The sequence below is a fragment of the Gigantopelta aegis genome, chromosome 8 (assembly GCF_016097555.1).
Source record: "Gigantopelta aegis isolate Gae_Host chromosome 8, Gae_host_genome, whole genome shotgun sequence".
Classification (NCBI taxonomy): Eukaryota; Metazoa; Mollusca; class Gastropoda; order Neomphalida; family Peltospiridae; genus Gigantopelta; species Gigantopelta aegis.
In genome coordinates this window covers 63851650-63867195 of record NC_054706.1, presented here as the reverse complement: position 1 = coordinate 63867195, position 15546 = coordinate 63851650, and the positions used below count along the sequence as shown (strand labels likewise).

Genomic DNA, 15546 nt, shown 5'->3' with positions numbered 1-15546 from the left:
AGTTATAGCAAACACATAATTTATTAAAAGGTTATAGCTTGAAGGGAGAAAATGTATTACTTAGCCAATTGTTGACTATAGTATTTTTTTAGTTAACTATTTTAATATGTAGTTTTTTTTCTTTGTTTTAAAAAAAAAAAAAATTCTTCACAGATTGTTTACAGCTATATCTCGACACATATCTTATATTTATATTCATATGCTGTTTTGAATGTAATATACTACCATCCACTCTAAACTATGGCATTTGCTTTTTGCATATTTATTGATTTTAAAATTATGTTGAAAAGCCCAGCAAGCACAAAAAATGTAATATAATATGTAAAAAAAAAAACACCAAAAAACCCAACCTGTTATTAATATTTATATGCTGCTTTAAGTTTGTATTTTGGCTCCACCAAAAACAGTTATTTTGAAAAAAAAGCAACCTTTTCCACTTATATAAACACAGGTCCCGTATCACCCCAGAAAGAAGTATTTTATAACATCTTCATATTATCTATCTATGTTATTTTGAATGTTTACATTGGCACCTACAAAGTATTATGTATGAAAACTGCACATATGCATATATATATATACCATGGCCACTTGGGAGGGAGAGTGAAAAAGAGAGGGAGAGTCAAGCATAAGAAGGAGAGTCAGACACAGAAACAGACAGACAGACAGACATAGCTTTTTCAAATGTTTAATCATGGATATATATATGAGAGAGACAGACAGACAGACAGACAGACAGAGAGCGAGGGAGGGAGGAAGACAGACAGACAAAGCTTTTTCAAATGTTTAATCATGAATATATGAGAGAGAGAGAGAGAGAGAGAGAGAGAGAGAGAGAGAGAGAGAGAGAGAGAGAGACTGAAACTTTTCCTATCAAAAAGCAATAATGAATGTTTTATTTCCACTCTCCCATGGGCAGGACAGTATGTACCATACCCAGTCATGGGGCACTGATTGGGATGCGTAGGGGGAGGAGGGAGTGGAAAGCAGTCACCCCTGTGACCCATGATACCTAAAGTAATCACTCTACTACTGAAGAACATTCCACCCCCACTATGCCAACATGGTTGCTTTCTATTTTCGCAAGTAGTTCTGTGATATTGTTCCACCTGAACACCTGTTTCTTCATAAACCTCTGCTAACTGCCCCTCATCTCAGATGAACTCACAAAGTCACACAACGTCCACTGATGGGCAGGTCTTGGAAAACATTCCCAATCATCACCTGCTTCGTTTCGTCCATTACAGCCAATGCCTGGCTTCCAAATTGCAGGTAATTGTGCGTTAATCGCTTTCTGATTCCATTAATGGCTTTCTGATCAGCACCATGTGATGGTTACTGCCGAGTTGTAACCGTATTAAAGCCTTTAGCACTCATCCTTCAGAACTGTGTTTTTTTTGTCAGTTAATTAACCTACACTTGTAGTAAAATGTATCGATTTTGATTTAATATTTAAATATGTAGCTGTTACAAGACTACAGTTAATTTTCTTATAGCTGTCTATTCAGAATTGTAGTTTTATTAATTAATCATTAGTTTTATTTTAATTGAATTCTAGGTTTTATAATGAATTGTTAAATACAATAACTTAAGACTATAATCTTTCAAATATTTTATTATGTAAAGCTTGAGGTTATACAGTATATTATGTTTGAATTGTAGTTTTATTAATTAATCATTAATTTTATTTTAATTGAATTCTAGGTTTTATAATAAACTGTTAAAATAAATAATTTCTGACTATCATCTTTCAAATATTTAATTTTTACTGAGTATGATGGTCATTATTATGTTTGAATTCAAAATACATGATACTATTAAATAGTGGAGAGAGGAGGGGTGAGAAAATTGTGATTCTGCATTACATAATTGTTAAAAAAACCTCTTGTCAATCACATTGACATTAATGATTTGATTTCAGATTTTAAAAATAGTTTGAGTGATATTATGATTTCATATTTGATGCTAAATCATTGCCAAAAATATGCTTCCTGTTCAGTAAAATTACCATTATTGTAATAATTAATTTCCAAATAAACATGAATAAAGTTAATAAAGTTATTTTGTTGATTACAAATAGTACTGGAAATGTTTACCTTTTGTATAGTCATAAATTACCATTTATATATATATATATATATATATATATATATATATATATATATTCTCCAATAAACCAACAATAAGAGTAATTAAAAAACAAAAGGTTAATAATTATATTTATCACCCACCTGTGAGAGAGAACACAGTGTAATAATATTTAATATGTCACATTGTGACTAACGATATCCTTTCGCTCATTAAATACATTTTAAAAATAACTTGTAAGATAAATGATATCTAACAACTCTCTCATTTAGTATTCTCTATATATCTTGGTTAATACAAAATCAATTATTGTATCACCAACCATTATCCATTTATTTTTATGCATGAATAACAATTAATAAAATTAAATGATCAAGAATTAGATTTAAGTAATGATAATAATTAATTTATTTTTATGTACGAATAACATTTAATAAAATAAAATAATCAAGAATTAGATTTAAGTAATAATGATAATAATGAATTATGTCTTTCTGTATACACAGTTAAGTATCTATAGTGTCTTGTCTTTTATTAAAAAAATATAATCATGAAGTACTAGTATCTACAATGAAGCCAAGAATTAAAGAGTGTTTAAGAAAACAGAAAGTTCATAATTACCTGTAAATCTTGCTTAAACATACAAAGTCAAGTAATCTACGAAACATTTATCTTTTATAAAAAGAAAATCGGCATGAATCAGTGTTGATAATAAAACGAAGAATGGAGCATTTAAGACACTGGAGAGTGTAGTAATTACCTATATCTCACTGTATTCTAAAAGCCAAGTACGATCGGGGAAAGTGTTTACCCACTCGGGGAGAGCTTTAGTGTGTTATCAGGAAATACTTGTTAACTCTTAGGCTTAGGCTAAAACCTGAATAAAGAGAATAAGCCAACAAGCTAAGGTAAGATATTTACCCACTGAATCCATCCATTATATTACACTTACCAGGACTTTGCATGGATTGTGCAAACAGGTACTTCCTACAAAACGCCTGCAGAACGAGTTACTCAAATAACACACGACCCAAGTTTTTACTTTCCTTCAGACATTTGCTGTGGTTATAAAAGCCATCTGACGGACAAATGGGGCTGCACGAACACTAAATATACAATAATGTAGTGCTAGGTGACAGTTGGGCCGCGGACCGTGAAATCCCGTGGTCGCTGCAGCGTGAAGAAACCGTCACCCGTGGGCGTTCCACATAACTGCTCGGGGTAGAATACTTAATTCAAGAGTAATTCTCTCAAAGGCAGCCCCTCCTTCACATAAACAAATGAGCAAAGGTTGTCTGAAAAATATAATCCTCTTCACCTATATATAACAGAACAAACAAAAAAAACATAACACAAGAGTTCTTGAAAATTCCAACAATGTCTGGAGTATGTGGACAACACTCTTTTTCTTTTCCCGTTTAGTTGCAGTAATACTCAAGAGTGGTTTTGTGGTCTATAAATCGTTCTTTGATCAAGTAAGAAGGTGACTGACGGAGGCTGCAAAATCATTGACTGTTATTGCCACCAGTACAAGTTCATTCGGTGTCCCCCAGTGGATTGATAGTTGTACGCTGGTAGATTCCTGAGAAGCCTCTTGACGACATGCATGTGTACACGAAGTTTTAAAGAAAATAACAACCACACTCGCAGTCCGAGACTCGGAGACCCGCACACACACACACACAGAGAGAGACTTGAGTCGCGTTTGAAAGACTTTTGTTTGGGTCCCACAAGCCAGCCAGCTTATAGATTCCAGCTCATTATTAGAGAGATAACTTATAATAGTCTGTGGTGTGGGTCATTATGTGGATTTTCCTCAAGCTCTGATTTCCAAGCAGATAGCACACACTCCCGGAGTCCCACCTCCAAAATGTGCTTCTCTCTCTCTCTCTATTTTTTTTTCTCACTGTGTGACCTCGTTGCTTCCACTTGTAATAGATCTGTATGATTGCTCATAACTGTTCTGTTGGGGCTCTGCCTCGGTTCTCACAAAACTTTCACAGTCCATTGGCAAACAAGGCGAGCCAGCCTGCATGCTGCCTATAACACAAGAATAACTGGTGGTGAAGAAATAAACTTAGAATATGACCAGTGGAGAAATAAACTTTTGAAAGTGGAGACCGGGGATATCGGAGAACAGTGGGATATACTCCCACACGCTGTAGAAGAATGCTTACAACTGACATCCTAATGGGGGAAAAAATGACCACTTTAGCGTATCAACGTAAACATAACTGACAAGGGGGTGTATTCCTGGAAACGCCAATCGCAGAAACTGGTTTTCTCGTCACAGGACAGGCAGGAGTTTTATATACAGTGCACAGCAGCGTGTGTAGGAGAGACCGGCTGGTTTACGGTGTGTGTGACTGCTGTGGGGTATAGGTACTTCGTGGCGGCAGGCAGAACACTGGGGATATAACTGGCACAGTCAGTGTTCAGCAAAACGGTATTCAGCAGAATGCTGGGTATATAACTGGCACAGTCGGTGTTCAGCAGAACGCTGAGTATATAACTGGCACAGTCAGTGTTCAGCAAAACGGTATATAACTGGCACAGTCAGTGTTCAGCAAAACGGTATTCAGCAGAATGCTGGGTATATAACTGGCACAGTCGGTGTTCAGCAGAACGCTGAGTATATAACTGGCACAGTCAGTGTTCAGCAAAACGGTATTCAGCAGAATGCTGGGTATATAACTGGCACAGTCAGTGTTCAGCAAAACGGTATTCAGCAGAACGCTGGGTATATAACTGGCACAGTCAGTGTTCAGCAAAACGGGATTCAGCAGAATGCTGGGTATATAACTGGCACAGTCAGTGTTCAGCAAAACGGTATTCAGCAGAATGCTGGGTATATAACTGGCACAGTCGATGTTCAGCAGAACAATGAGTATATAACTGGCACAGTAGGTGTTTAGTAGAACTGTCACCACCGTGTTCAGCAGAACGCTGGGTATATAACTGGTACAGTCAGTGTTCAGCAGAACGTGGGGGCTATAACTGGCACAGTCAGTGTTCAGCAGAACGCTGGGTGTATAACTGGCACAGTCACTGTTCAGCAGAATGTAGGGGATGGCAAAGTCAGTGTTCAGCAGAACGCTGGGTATATAACTGGCACTGTTGGTGTTCAACAGAATGTGGGGGCTATAACTGGCACAGTCTGTGTTTATCAGCCAAGGAAATAAAGATCTCTGTAGGCTTGCTGGGTTTATCTGAGATGTGGAACCAACCATTTCCTTCCATATTAATCTCCATTAATGTGCACAATAATACACTCACTGTATAGAGACTCTGGCTACAGATAATGCTATGATCTTTAGAAAGGCACATTTTCTCTGAATGTAATTTGAAGGAACAGTTTATAGTATTTTATCTGGTTGTATAATGTTAGGGTTGTTCCAGAATGAATCACACAGGGGCGGGTTAGGGGTAGGATAGGTGTTTGAAGATTGCTACATCTGAGTGGGGGGGGGGGGGGGGGGGACTATATATATGTGTATGTGTGTGTGTGTGTGTGTATATATATGTTATTACCCTCGTGTTTTTCGGTATCGTCAATATCATATATTTGGAATAAAAATTGTATTATGCGAGCCTCTGGCGAGCATAATACATTATTTTTATTCCTAATATATGATATTGACGATACCGAAATACACGAGGGTAATAATCTCTTTATCATATAAGCTCAAGCTTAATACAACATGTTTTTGTAAACTGTACACACAACTTTAATTCCAGTCCGCCATTACTAGATGTAAGAATGTGTGGTGCGGTGTATTTTTTAATGGAAATGACGTCAAACACGAATGACGTCATTTTGGATGTCCTTACATCAAAATAAAGTTTTATATACAGTGCACAGCAGCGTGTGTAGGAGAGACCGGCTGGTTTACAGTGTGTGTGACTGCTGTGGGGTATAGGTACTTCGTGGCGGCAGGCAGAACACTGGGGATATAACTGGCACAGTCAGTGTTCAGCAAAACGGTATTCAGCAGAATGCTGGGTATATAACTGGCACAGTCGGTGTTCAGCAGAACGCTGAGTATATAACTGGCACAGTCAGTGTTCAGCAAAATGGTATATAACTGGCACAGTCAGTGTTCAGCAAAACGGTATTCAGCAGAATGCTGGGTATATAACTGGCACAGTCGGTGTTCAGCAGAACGCTGAGTATATAACTGGCACAGTCAGTGTTCAGCAAAACGGTATTCAGCAGAATGCTGGGTATATAACTGGCACAGTCAGTGTTCAGCAAAACAGTATTCAGCAGAACGCTGGGTATATAACTGGCACAGTCAGTGTTCAGCAAAACGGGATTCAGCAGAATGCTGGGTATATAACTGGCACAGTCAGTGTTCAGCAAAACGGTATTCAGCAGAATGCTGGTTATATAACTGGCACAGTCGATGTTCAGCAGAACAATGAGTATATACCGTATATCTTCGCCTGTAAGTCGATCTCGGCTATAAGTCGAGTCCCTAATTTCAAGCCCTGAAAACGTATTTTTTTATTGACCCGTTTATAAGTCGACCCATGAAAAACTACTTATAAATATTGAAATATTTCTTATTTTCAGCATATGAGAACAATAATATTTGAACAAAAGAAAATTATTTTACAAACTTCGGTTTTCACGTTTTGTACATCACAATATAATCAGACTATTCCAATCAAACTATCATTATTACATAGCATCAAAACGAAATATTCCCTTAGTAGAGAGTGAAAGCTGTTTGACTGTTACTGTATAGTACTGTACAGATGGTTTTGTGCACAGACAACAACTTTATTTATAAACACTGACAACAGATCACTACGATAAAACTGAAAGTATCACGTTTTGCCGCCATATTAATACATGTAAGGAGGATAACTCTAGAAAGTACACTGGTTTTTGTACCAAATGATGTGTGTCCCTATTGCTCTAGATAGTGAACTGCAGAGATCAGTCTATTTTAAGGGAAAGCTCAGTAATATTCATGAAGTTAATCACCTCCAAAACATTGTTTGAACAACCATTAATGCCAGTGAGCAGATTTCAAAATAAACTCGGGCAACAGGTAGTTAGTATTGTTTACATTTTTACTATTAGTGATGACTGTTAATTTAACTAAGTGGACTGTTGTCTTGGCATGTAAGTGAGATCGTACGCCTTTTCGCATAACCAAAACCGTTCTAATGCCAAAAAAAATAGGTTATAAAAAATAAATGTCAAATTAACATATTCGAGTATAAATACATGGCATACTTCAACAATAAAACTTGTAAAATAATCCCCAAAACAGTAATATTTTTTGGTTAATTTTTTTTACCCTCTTATAAGTCGACCCCCCTAGTTATAAAATATTTTTTGGGTGAAAAAAATTCGACTTATAGGCGAAGATATACGGTAACTGGCACAGTAGGTGTTTAGTAGAACTGTCACCACCGTGTTCAGCAGAACGCTGGGTATATAACTGGCACAGTGAGTGTTCAGCAGAACGTGGGGGCTATAACTGGCACAGTCAGTGTTCAGCAGAACGCTGGGTGTATAACTGGCACAGTTTACTGTTCAGCAGAATGTAGGGGATGGCAAAGTCAGTGTTCAGCAGAACGCTGGGTATATAACTTGGTGTTCAACAGAATGTGGGGGCTATAACTGGCACAGTCTGTGTTTATCAGCCAAGGAAATAAAGATCTCTGTAGGCTTGCTGGGTTTATCTGAGATGTGGAACCAACCATTTCCTTCCATATTAATCTCCATTAATGTGCACAATAATACACTCACTGTATAGAGACTCTGGCTACAGATAATGCTATGATCTTTAGAAAGGCACATTTTCTCTGAATGTAATTTGAAGGAACAGTTTATAGTATTTTATCTGGTTGTATAATGTTAGGGTTGTTCCAGAATGAATCACATAGGGGCGGGTTAGGGGTAGGATAGGTGTTTGAAGATTGCTACATCTGAGTGGGGGGGGGGGGGGGGACTATATATATGTATATATGTGTGTGTGTGTGTGTGTGTGTATATATATATGTTATTACCCTCGTGTTTTTCGGTATCGTCAATATCATATATATCATAATACATTATTTTTATTCCTAATATATGATATTGACGATACTGAAATACACGAGGGTAATAATCTCTTTATCATATAAGCTCAAGCTTAATACAACATGTTTTTGTAAACTGTACACACAACTTTAATTCCAGTCCGCCATTACTAGATGTAAGAATGTGTGGTGCGGTGTATTTTTTAATGGAAATGACGTCAAACACGAATGACGTCATTTTGGATGTCCTTACATCAAAATAAAGTTATGCCTAATGTTTTTTGTTTTCTGAACGCTGGACAGCTTTCAGTGTCAAATTGGCATTAAAATGTTTTTATTTGATGACTATGAATGCATATGTCAGTCATGGAATGTCACCCGAGTACGTTTGCTTAAATGTCAATAAACCTAGTGCCAAGACCTCGACTAATTTACATCTAATTTGCAAAGTTATCAAATTCTTAAAGTATGTGATCTGAAAAATATCACATACTTTGATTGCACTGAAAATGTAAGATATTATATGAATTTATAACCAAATAAGTTTCAGAGTGTATTAGATTGATGATGTAAACTACACCAAAAATTTAATTTATTGTTCCATATTTACAAAACCCCACAAATAAACGTCACTGTATACAAGAAAGTCACATGACATGCTATCAAAGTTGAAGGTTGTCAAACATGGATTTTACATATTAGAACATTCGTTTAATAGTGTGTGAATCCACCCCTGGTGCGAATACACTCGACACATCGTTGCCTCATGCTGTTGATCAGACGTCTGAAGAACTCTTGGGGAATGGCCTGCCACTCTGCCATAAGAAGTTGACCCAGATCATGAAGGTTGGCCGGAGGGGCATGGTTATCCCGAACTCTCCTGCCTAATTCGTCCCAGGCGTGCTCTATTGGGGCCAAGTCAGGCGAATATGCTGGCCAATCCATCCTGGCGATACCTTGTTGTCTGAGAAAGTCTGTTACCACCCTGGCGTGGTGGGGTCTGGCATTGTCATCCTGCAGAACTGCCCCGCCGCCAATCTGCTGAAGGCCTGGGAGAACCAACGGCCAGATAATCTCATTCAGATAGCGGATTCCATTCAGATTGCCATCCACCACATAGAGGGGGGTCCTGTGGTGGATAGAGATGCCGCCCCACACCATGACGCTGCCACCACCGAACCGGTGACGTTGTCTAACGTTAACGTCAGCGAAGCGCTCCCCAGGACGTCTGTAGACACGAACCCGACCGTCGTTGAACTGGAGACTAAACCTGGACTCATCAGTGAACATCACTCGACCCCACTGAACACATTGCCACCGCAGATGAAGTGTGCACCAGTGACGTCTGGCCGTTCTGTGACGTGGTAGGAGTGGTGGTCGAACAGCCTGGCGACGGCAGTGTAGATTATTGGCTCTCAGACGATTGCGTATGGTTTGATCAGACACTCGAGTTCCAGTCGCAGTCCGCAGATTGTCACGTAATCGGCGTGCAGTGGTTGTGCGTTGACATAGAGCCATATTGGTGATGTAGCGGTCCTCTCTATTTGTAGTGCTTCGGGGTCTTCCCGAACATGGACGATTTCGAACAGAATTCGTTGCTTGGTACCGTTGCCACAGTCGGCCAACGACACTCTGACTGACACCAAGTCTCAGAGCAACATTTCTTTGCATATTGCCATCCTGAAGCCAAGCAATAGCCCTTCCTCGATCTTCAATAGTCAGTTGACGTCGTACCATTGTCGAATTTGGAGTGTGCATCGTACATGAACGCAAGCTCCAATTATACGGAAATTCAGCATTGGGAACATGGAATACACATGCAAAGCGTGCAAATGAAGCGCTTTGTGAAAAAGCAAGTTATGGGCACTTAGCAGACCTTTCGCTTTCGCCCTAATTTACGAGCAAATGTAAGCATGTTTTCGCCATTAGAACTAGTCGACAGTGTCAATGACAGTGGATTTTAATTCATTTATGGGTTGCTTAGACCCACTTTCGTCAAAATGGAACAATACCATGCGTGACATTATGGTCTAGCTAATATAATTGACATTCAGAAAATAATGTCGAAAATATCGTCTAACCCTTAAATTCTTTTGAGTAGTATATATATATATTTATTTATTTATTCTTTTTTCTTCTTCTTTTTTTTTAAATCAGCTATATATTAATTTTATTTTCCACTGTGAGGGCAATGTTTTACTTCAGAGTTGGGTGGGCTAATCCCCCTATGCTTCCACCATGCCTATATGGTTTGTTTTACATGTCTACCACCTACAAAATATTTTTTTTTTTTTAAACCATAGATGCATGAAGAAAAGGATGCAGCATAGCCGCTAGGCATGAAATAATCATTATGGTGGCTCCCACCATTAAGTCTTGATTTTGTAAGAGTCGTGACTGCATAACATCATAATGATTTTAAGTTTGATACTACAATTAATTATGAATATAAACTGTTCATTCCAAACAGTTGTGGGATTTAGCTCAGTCGGTTGAGTGCTTGCTTCAGGTGCTTGCATCTCAGGATCGAACCATGTCGGTGGATCCTTTCAACTGATTTTTTTTTTCATTGCAACCAGTGCACTATAATTGGACAAAAGATACATGAATGGATTTTTCTAGTATACCAATCTGTTCTCTTAAATCATTTAATAAGGTATGTGTACAAATTAACACATGTTTGTGTGTATTTTGATAATTCCGTAAAAGAAAGAAATGTTTTATTTAACGACGCACTCAACACATTTTATTTACGGTTATATGGCGTCAGACATATGGTTAAGTACCACACATATTTTGAGAGGAAACCCGCTGTCGCCACTGCATGGGCCGATTGGCAGCAAGGGATCTTTTATTTGCGCTTCCCACAGGCAGGATAGCACAAACCATGGCCTTTGTTGAACCAGTTATGGATCACTGATCGGTGCAAGTGGTTTACACCTACCCATTGAGCCTTGCGGAGCACTCACTCAGGGTTTGGAGTCGGTATCTGGATTAAAAATCCCATGCCTCGACTGGGATCCGAACCCAGTATCTACCAGCCTGTAGACCTTCCGTAAAAGCTAATCAGCAAAATGAGTAATAATAAATGTTTGTTAAATACTAAATGTATGAGTGTGGAAACTATCATTTGTTAATATTCATTGTATTTTGTTATTATTAATGTGTGTAAATTTAAAGGGACATTCCTGACTTTGCTGCATTGTAAGATGTTTCTGACTAATAAAATATTTCTACGATTAAACTTACATAGTAAATATATTTTCTTGTTTAGAATATCGGCGTCTGTATATTCAATGTGTTTGTGGTTGTCTTAATATTTCTAAGAAGCCCAAACTGGATGTTGTCTTCAAATAATTTCGTACATATGACAAAAACAATATTTTAGGAAATAAAATGAAATTTAACCTAGTGCAAGTATTAGAACAATCAGAAACACGTTTAATATACAGCCACTAATATTTTATGCAGAAAAATATATTTGATATGTAATTACAATCGTCAAAAAGTCTGTTAGTCGATAACATCTTAAAAATTGCAACAAACTGAGTCAAATCTGTAAAGACCATTTCACAAATACAACATGGAAAGGTAACATTTACAACAAGCAACATTTCAACGCTTGTTTTACATGCTCTTTTTATGCCTTTACAAATATGATCTTTATATAAAAACGAGATCAAGCACACTGAAATTTTAAACTTGAAATGCCCTTCATATACAGGTAGTTGTAATGTGAAAGTGCCCCCTATAGGAAGGTTGTAGTTATGCCATAAATCATCTGAAACAAAATACAGCAGGCAATAAAATGTGAAAAGCTCCATTTAAAACCTATATTTGCTGCTAAGTGCATTCTGATGAATAGGTAATGCCTTTACCTTGTGTGTGTCGACTTAATAGCGGCAAGCGAGCCGAGATAGCCGCAATACGTCAACAAGACAATGGATATTATGGTGTTATCGGCACAGGTATGCTATTCCAGCTAGGCACCTGATACCGGCAGTCAAGTTTTGTTTTTTTTCTTCTGGGTTTATGCTGAATAGACCCATGATGCAAATCCACGAGTCGCACTGATAAATCTTCCTTGCCATCATAAAGGTGATCTGATAGTACACACTTTATGACTAGGTTTACCGCATTTCAAAATGGGCTCCAATTTCCTCGTGAGAGCTTATCGCCGGACAAGATCTAACACTTGCAGCAATCTTAAAGCCTATTTGACTTAACGTCAGCAGTATTGTCGTTTTGAATTTTTACTTTAAAACCTGGATATGTTTTCAGTTGTTAATTTATCATATGCGACATATAAGAGTTTAGTTGTTGTTGTGTTTTTTTTTTTAGGGGGGGGGGGGGGGGGGGGGGGGGGGGGGACAGTGTTGTTGATTTCATTGTAGGTGCAGTTTTTGCAAGCAGTTTTTGGTTTTAATGTTCATTCTATTGTAGTTCTTTCACTACTATTTTTTGTGAAAAAACCCAACCCAACAACAAGAAGAGAATAGAAGTTATGAGACAAGTTAAAGAACACCATTAACATAGGAATGGGTTGTAGCATAGGCTCGATATTTCGTTTATAGATTAACCATGATTCGCGATTCGAGTAAAAATCTCCCACTTAAATTTTCATGGCTAAATCGCTAAAAGAAAATCAGGCTTTGGTTGTTGTGCTTGAATTGGGCACACGGAATTACAGCATCAACAATTCCACGTGCTTGAATTGGGCACACGGAATTACAGCATCAACAATTCCACTTGGTGCAGTGAGCCCATTCAGTGTTTGTCTGTCCATTCAACCAAGGCTGTGGTATGTATCATCCTGTTTCTGAATGAAAAAAAAGTGTAAATGTCTAAGACATTACTGCTGATGGGTAACAGACCATCCCATCCAGTGCCCCATGTCTGGTATCTCAAAGGCTGTGGTATGTATCATCCTGTTTCTGAATTAAAAAAAAGGTGTAAATGTCTAAGACATTACTGCTGATGGGTAACAGACCATCCCATCCAGTGCCCCATGTCTGGTATATCAAAGGTTGTGGTATGTGCTGTCCTGTACATAAAGTGCATATAAAATCCCTTGTTGGTAATTGAAAAATATAAATGGTTTCCTCTGAACAATGCTTCGGAATTACCAAATGTTTGACATTCAGTGGCTGATGATTAAGTAATTAGTGTGCTCTAGTGGTATTGTTGAACAAAACAAACTTTAACCGAAGACAATGTGTCAGAATTACCAAATGTTTGACATTCAGTAGCCGATGATTAATTAATCAGTGTGCTTTCCAGTGGTGTTGTTAAACAAAATTAATTAACTTTTTATACAACCAGTAGCAGATGATTAATTAATCAATGTGCTCTAGTTGTGTTGTTAAACAACATAAACTAACTTTTCATATAACCAACCAAGCAGTAAATCAGTCAGTCAACCAATCTACCAACCAATCTACCAACCAACCAACCAACCAAACATTATTATACAAAATGCCCAAAGAGGACTAGTACAAAATACATTGTTGTACTTACATACCTACATGTTACAGGACGTACACAGTTCACAGACGCATCACATACAACTAAAACAGGATACACAATCACATGCATACTGTATTTGAAACAGGTGGGAACTGTGGGTGCTCGAAACCTAATGCCCAACAGTCTGATTTAAAAGCTTAACTGTAAATGCCGCTTGTTATCTACAGACTGATTGACTGGAGGTGTATACTGACGGACTAAATTAGAGGGGGGAATCCAATCTGAGGATGGCTGATTGGAGTTTGGGGTGGGCAGTTGTCACTCACAGTGTACATCTGGGGTCAGCCGGTGTTCCCAGGAATCAGCCCCGGACCGGGCGGCCACTGATTGGAACATCTGTATCAACTTAACAGCTATTAGATTCGTGTTTTCTTGTTAACCCATCTTAAGAGTGTGCTGTGGTCAGTTAAAACGATCTTGTGGTTAAAGCATATTCATGTACAATACCGTCCTAATGCGGGCCCATAGAAATGGTTATTTGGAATTTGGGGGGGGGGGGGGGGGGGGGGGGGGGGACACAATCTTCTGTGGGAAGGGGTACAGTCTCCAGTGGGGAGGGGACACCCATGGAACCAACTAAAAAGTCTAGTTTTAAGGGATATTCAAAAAAGGACCGTGAAAGATGTCCAGTTTTGAGGGAATTCCAGTTTACAGAGGGTCCAAGTTTTGAGGGAATTCCAGTTTACAGAAGGTCCCCATTTTGAGTGAATTCCAGTTTACAGAGGGTCCCCATTTTGAATAAATTCCAGTTTACAGAGGGTCCCTGTTTTAAGGGAATTCCAGTTTACAGAGGGTCCCTGTTTTGAGGGAATTCCAGTTTACAGAGGGTCCAAGTTTTGAGGGAATTCCAGTTTACAGAGGGTCCAAGTTTTGAGGTCTTTCACTGTATTTAGGAAAGGAATATTTGATAAAATGACATCTCAGCACATTTTAGTCTACAGCTGTTTGGCATCTAAATTAATTAACATATGGTTGTTACTGAAATGGTCTTGTGGTCAAGACACTTATAAAGGTTATCTAATACTGATATTATAGATGAAGGAAAGGAATACTTGTTAACACCTCAGCACATTTTAAACTACAGCCATTTGTTGTCTAGCCCAGTACCACCACATGGACTACTCCTGGCAAAAAGCTGCAAGTGATCTTTTATATATGTACTTTTGCATAGACAGCACAGGGGTGGGACGTAGCCTAGTGGTAAAGCGCTCATTTGATGTATGATCGGTCTGAGAACAATCCCTATCAGTGGGCCCATTGAGATATTTCTCATCACAGCCAGTGCACCACGACTGGTATATCAAGGCTGTGGTATGTGCTATCCTCTCTGTGGGATGGTGCATATAAAAGATCCCTTGCTACTAATGGAAAAATGTAGCAGGTTCTTCTCTATGACTGTGTCAAAATTACCATATGTTTGACATCCAGTAGCTGATGATTAAAAAATCATTGTGCTCTAGTGGTGTTGTTAAACAAAACAAACTTTAGACAGCACATTACATACCAGTCATAGGGCACTAGTTTGAACAGGGGAAAACTGAATGCATTAAGACCAACCTATCCTATGACCCATCATGTCACACAAGTGCTTTGCCACTAAGCTACATGTACATCAAACAACTTAAATTTAAATTTAAATTTTGATTTTCATGCATACTCGATAACATGAAACTTACATTTAACAAAAACATATAAAACCAGGAAAATGTTAAAGGTGCAGACCCTTGTTTCAGCTCGTAAAAATGGATGCTAAGTTTAGTTAATCTACAAACACTTGGATAAAGTTGCAAAAGAGTTAAAACTGGAAAATATCCTTTAAAAAATAGACTAGAACTCGAATAAATAACCGCTACTTTTCAGACACACGTGCCTAGAAATTATTAGAAAGATATT

The 15546-nt window shown here is 38.1% G+C and overlaps 2 protein-coding genes across 4 annotated transcripts in view; one reads left to right on the top strand and one right to left on the bottom strand.

Moving 5' to 3' along the window:
• LOC121378908 overlaps positions 1-15546 on the top strand; it is a 176988-nt gene that overhangs the window by 104027 nt on the left and 57415 nt on the right. The gene's annotated exons all lie outside the window — the stretch shown is intronic.
• Positions 1-15546, bottom strand: part of LOC121378909 (BTB/POZ domain-containing protein 17-like) — a 47649-nt gene that overhangs the window by 10051 nt on the left and 22052 nt on the right. The window contains exon 1 of one of the 3 annotated variants that reach the window (XM_041507287.1): positions 3041-3304. The exons of the other annotated variants lie outside the window; for them this stretch is intronic. Coding sequence (XP_041363221.1) covers positions 3041-3053 — 13 coding nt within the window. The 5' untranslated portion in view covers positions 3054-3304. Of the gene's footprint in view, positions 1-3040; positions 3305-15546 lie in introns of those variants that run through there. 3 annotated transcript variants of the gene reach the window in all.